The 5,622-nt window shown below is 51.0% G+C and overlaps 1 protein-coding gene across 3 annotated transcripts; it reads right to left on the reverse strand.

Annotated features, from left to right (window-relative positions):
• Positions 1–216: 216 nt before the first annotated feature.
• Positions 217–5,270, reverse strand: LOC147647351 (uncharacterized). Of its 3 annotated transcripts, none has more exons than XM_086872174.1 (2): positions 4,469–5,270; positions 217–1,456 (listed from the first exon to the last, which is right to left on the reverse strand). In XM_086872174.1, the coding sequence occupies exon 2, from the start codon at positions 1,423–1,425 to the stop codon at positions 262–264; it is 1,164 nt and encodes a 387-aa protein (XP_086728300.1). In that variant the 5' UTR covers positions 1,426–1,456; positions 4,469–5,270; the 3' UTR covers positions 217–261. The 3 variants fall into 3 exon arrangements, with proteins under 3 accessions (XP_086728300.1, XP_086728301.1, XP_086728302.1); XM_086872175.1 differs by having other exon boundaries at positions 1,425–3,214; XM_086872176.1 differs by having other exon boundaries at positions 1,425–3,225.
• Between the last annotated feature and the right edge of the window lie 352 nt (positions 5,271–5,622).

The following is a 5,622-nucleotide window of genomic DNA, read 5'->3' on the forward strand; positions in this document are numbered from 1 at the left end:
ATCAGGGGTGGTCAGTGGTCATCAGGGGTGGTCAAGGGGTCACAGGGGGTGGTCAAGGGGTCATCAGGGGTGGTCAAGGGGTCACCAGGGGTGGTCAAGGGGTCACCAGGGATGGTCAAGGGGTCACCAGGGGTGGTCAAGGGGTCACTGAGGGTGGTCAGTGGTCACCAGGGATGGTCAAGTGGTCACCAGCAGTGACCAAAGAACTGCCAAGGCTCACCCGGGGGTGTCCGGACCCCTCCGGCCGCGGTCATTTATTGGTCACTCGTCCGAGCCCGCGGGGCTAGCCAGGAAAAGGTCGGAGTAGCCAAAGGCCAGAGCGGCTCCTTCCTCCTCCTCCTCCTCCTCCTCCTCCTCCTCCTCCTCGTGGTCATCCTCGTCCTCCTCGTGGTCATCCTCGTCCTCCTCGCGGTCATCTTCGTCCTCCTCGCGGTCATCTTCGTCCTCCTCGCGGTCATCTTCCTCCTCCTCCTCGTGGTCATCCTCCTCCCGCCGGCCGCGCCGCCGGCCCGAGCCGTCGGCCTTGCGGTCATCCTGGAGCGGCCGGAGCCCGCCGGACGTCGCTCTGGAGCCGGATGACCACTGGTCATCCTTGGAGAGCGTTGGTTTCCCTCCCGCTGACCGCTGGTCGTCCTTGGGGGCCGTTCTTCCTCCAGATGACCACTGGTCACTCTTGGAGCCCGCTGACCATTGGTCACTCTTGGAGCCCGCTGACCACTGGTCACTCTTCGAGCCGGATGACCACTGGTCATCCTTGGACCCTACTGGTCTTCCACCAGCTGACCACTGGTCATCCTTCAATCCAGCTCTTCCTCCAGATGACCACTGGTCACTCTTGGACCCCGATGACCATTGGTCACTTTTCGACCCCGATGACCACTGGTCACTCTTGGAGCCAGATGACCACTGGTCACTCTTGGACCCAGATGACCACTGGTCACTCTTGGACCCAGATGACCACTGGTCATCCTTAGCTCCAGATCTTCCCCCAGCTGACCACTGGTCATTTTTAGAGCCAGATGACCACTGCTCATTCTTCAACCCCTCTGACCACTGGTCATCCTTTGACCCAGCCCTCCCTCCAGATGACCACTGGTCACTCTTCGACCCCGCTGACCACTGGTCATCCTTGGACCCCGCTGACCACTGCTCACTCCTCCCCCCACCCCCCCTCCCCCTGGCCGCAGCCGTCCGGGCCCTCCTCGGCCGCTTGACCGCCTCTCCGGCCGCTCGCGCGCGGTGTCCGAGCAGGCGTCCGAGCAGGAATCGCCGCTGGCCGCGGGCTCGGAGCCACTTGGCCTCCAGCCGGGCGACCTCGTCGCAGAGGGCGCCGTTCTCCAGCACCAGCGCCCGCGCCGCGCGGCGCAGCCGGCGCCAGCGCTGCCGGTAACGCTCGGCCGGCCGCGGCCGCGGCACGCGGGGCATGGCCGGACGCCGGCCGGACACTGGGTGGACACTGGGTGGACACTGAGTGGACACTGGGTGGACACTGGGTGGACACTGGGGAGAAGAGAGAGGAAAAATGTTGGTGAGAATTGGTCAAAATCAGCAAAAATTGAGCCCAAATCGACCCAAATTGGCACAAATTGAGCCCAAATCAACCCAAATTGGTCTTGGTTTGACCCAAAATTGGCACAAATTGACCCAAATTGGCACAAATTGACCAAAATTGACCCAAATTGGCACCAATTGACCAAAATTGACCCAAATTGACCCAAAATCGACCCAAATTGGTCTTGGATTGACCCAAATTGGCACAAATTGAGCTCAAATTGACCAAAATTGACCCAAAATTGGCCCAAAATCGACCCAAATTGGCACAAATTGACCCAAAATTGGCACAAATTGAACCAAATTGACCAAAATTGACACAAATTGGCACAAATTGGCACAAATTGACCCAAATTGACCCAAATTGGCCTAAATTGGCCCAAAATCGACCCAAATTGGTCTTGGATTGACCCAAATTGAGCCCAAATTGGCCCAAATTGGCCCAAATTGACCCAAATTGGCACAAATTGACCCAAATTGAGCCCAATTGGCCCAAAATGAACCCAAATTGACCCAAATTGGTCCAAATTGACCCAAATTGGTCTTGGTTTGACCCAAAATTGGCACAAATTGACCCAAATTGGCCCAAATTGGCCCAAAATCGACCCAAATTGGTCTTGGATTGACCCAAAATTGGCACAGATTGACCCAAATTGAGCCCAATTGGCCCAAAATGAACCCAAATTGACCCAAATTGGTCCAAATTGACCCAAATTGGTCTTGGTTTGACCCAAAATTGGCCCAAATTGACCCAAATTGGCCCAAATTGACCCAAATTGACCCAAATTGGTCTTGGATTGACCCAAATTGGCACAAATTGACCCAAATTGAGCTCAAATTGACCCAAATTGGCCCAAAAAGAACCCAAATTGGCACAAAATGCACCCAAATTGACCCAAATTGGCACAAATCGACCCAAATTGGCCCAAATTGACCAAAATTGACCCAAATTGGCCCAAAATCGACCCAAATTGGTCTTGGATTGACCCAAATTGAGCCCAAATTGGCCCAAATTGGCCCAAAATGAACCCAAATTGGCCCAAATTGGCACAAATTGACCCAAATTGTCCCAAATTGGCCCAAATCGAGCCCGGCCGTGCCCCGCGCGGCGCAGCCGGCGCCAGCGCTGCCGGTAACGCTCGGCCGGCCGCGGCCGCGGCACGCGGGGCATGGCCGGACACCGGCCGGACACTGGGTGGACACTGGGTGGACACTGGGTGGACACTGGGGAGAAGAGAGAGGAAAAATGTTGGTGAGAATTGGTCAAAATCAGCAAAAATTGAGCCCAAATCGACCCAAATTGGTCTTGGTTTGACCCAAAATTGGCACAAATTGACCCAAATTGGCACAAATTGACCAAAATTGACCCAAATTGGCACAAATTGACTCAAATTGGTCTTGGATTGACCCAAATTGGGTTTGGGTTGACCCAAAATTGGCATAAATTGACCCAAATTGGCACAAATTGACCCAAATTGGTCTTGGATTGACCCAAATTGACCCAAATTGGCACAAATTGGCCCAAATCGACCCAAATTGTCCCAAATTGCCCCAAATCGAGCCCGGCCGTGCCCCGCGCGGCGCAGCCGGCGCCAGCGCTGCCGGTAACGCTCGGCCGGCCGCGGCCGCGGCACGCGGGGCATGGCCGGACACTGAGTGGACACTGGGTGGACACTGGGTGGAAACTGGGGAGAGAGGAAATGGGAAAAAGTCAGCAGGAATTGGTCAAAATTGGTAAAAATTGACCCAAATTGGCTCAAATTGGCACAAATTGAGATCAAAGTGACCCAAATTGACCCAAATCGGACCAAAATCGACCCAAATTGGGTTTGGATTGAACCAAGTTGACCCAAATTGAGCTAAATTGGCCCAAATTGGCCCAAAATCGACCGAAATTGGTCTTGGATTGACCCAAATTGGTCTTGGTTTGACCCAAATTGGCCCAAATTGACCCAAATTGGCCCAAATTGGCACAAAATCAACCCAAATTGGTCTTGGATTGACCCAAATTGACCCAAATTGGCCCAAATTGGGTTTGGGTTGACCCAAAATTGGCACAAATTGACCCAAATTGGCCCAAAATGACCCAAATTGGCACAAATTGACCCAAATTGGCCTAAATTGACCCAAATTGGCCCAAAATCGACCCAAATTGACCCAAATTGGCATAAATTGACCAAAATTGGCCCAAATTGGCCCAAAATCGACCCAAATTGGTCTTGGATTGATCCAAATCCAGCCCAAATTGACCCAAATTGGCCCAAAATGAACCCAAATTGGCCCAAATTGACCAAAATTGACACAAATTGACCCAAAATTGGCACAAATTGAACCAAATTGACCAAAATTGACACAAATTGGCACAAATTGGCACAAATTGACCCAAATTGAGCTCAAATTGAGCCAAATTGACCCAAATTGGCACAAATTGACCCAAAATTGGCTCAAATTGGCAGAAATTGGCACAAATTGACCCAAAATTGGCTCAAATTGGCAGAAATTGTCACAAATTGACCCAAATTGAGCTCAAATTGACCAAAATTGACCCAAATTGGCAGAAATTGACACAAATTGACCCAAATTGAACCCAAATCCACCCAAATTCGTCTTGGATTGACCCAAATTTCCCCAAAAATCCCCAAAATTCCCCAAATTGACCCAAAATTCCCCAAATTTTCCCAAATTTTCCCAAATTTCCCCAAATTCTCCCGGGGCGGCCCCGACCGAAACCCGGAGCTCTCTTTGAGGAAAAATCCGGGAAAATCGGTAAAAATCGAAGGAGGAGCCGCAATTTTGGGTGAAAAACTCTCACTGAGGTTCCCCTCCCCCTCCCCCCGCTGGTTTTGGGGCGAAAAGCGGCGATTTTGGGGCAAAAAGCGGCGATTTTGGGGCAAAAATCGGCGATTTTTGGACTCACCGGGGTCGGAACGAAGCGGGTGGGACCGGAAGTGAGCGCGAGGGGGAACGGAAATGAGGGAACACCACCGGAAGTAACCCCTAAAACGCGACGTAACCCACGGAAAAAATATCGAAAAACGGGTTTTTCACCCCAAAAATCCGGTTTTAGGACGTTATGACGTCACGGATTTGCGTTTTGATGCTTTTTTTTGTTTTCTCGTGTGTTTTAACCGCCGAAGCGAACGGGTATTTCCGGCTCCGAGCCGCTCTGGCCCGCTCGGAGGACCGCGAGTTCCTTTAGCTTAAACGAACACCCCCCCACACTCTATGGTTACTTCCGGTCCGCGCTGGCACACACGCATCACTTCGATGGTGGCTTCCGGTCTGGAGCCGCTCTGGCCTCCTTGGAGGACCAAACTCCTCCGTTAACTTCAACGACCCCTCTCAACTCTATGGTTCCTCCCCATTCACCCCCATTGGAACCGCTCTGGCCGCCTGGGAGGACTCGCTACTGGTTTTAGGCCCAAACCCGTCTTATTTTTCGCCTCCAAATCCCAAATTTTTTCCTTTTTTTCCCGATTTTTCCATCCCAATCCCAATTTTCCAACCCAAACTTTCCTTTTCTCCCTCCAAACTCAAAACCCGCAGGTTTTGGGGCAAAACTCTCCCAGTTTGAGCCTGAATTCGTCATTTTTTCCCCTCAAAATTCATTTATCCCACAAAAACCCCAATCTTTCCCTCAAAAACCCCAATTTCCCCTCAAAAACCCCAATTTTTCCTCAGAAATTCCCTTTTTTCCCCTCAGAAATTCCCTTTTTTCCACCCAAAAAACCCCAATTTTTCCCTCAAAAACCCCAAATTTTCCCTCAGGGATTCCCTTTTTTCACTCATAAACCCCAATTTTCCCCTCAAAAAAATCCCTTTTTTCCCTCAAAAATCCCATTTTTTCCCTCAAAAATCCCAATTTTCCCTCAGAAATTCCCTTTTTTCCCTCAGAAATTCCCTTTTTTTCCCTCAAAAACCCCAATTTTTCCCTCAAAAATCCCAAATTTTCCCTCAAAAACCCCCATTTTCCCTCAGGAATTCCCTTTTTTCCCTCAAAAATCCCATTTTTTCCCTCAAAAACCCCAAATTTTCCCTCAAAAACCCGAAATTTTCCCTCAAAAACCCCAA

This window comes from Cyanistes caeruleus, chromosome 39 (genome assembly GCF_971803275.1).
Source record: "Cyanistes caeruleus chromosome 39, bCyaCae1.hap1.1, whole genome shotgun sequence".
NCBI classification, from domain to species: Eukaryota; Metazoa; Chordata; class Aves; order Passeriformes; family Paridae; genus Cyanistes; species Cyanistes caeruleus.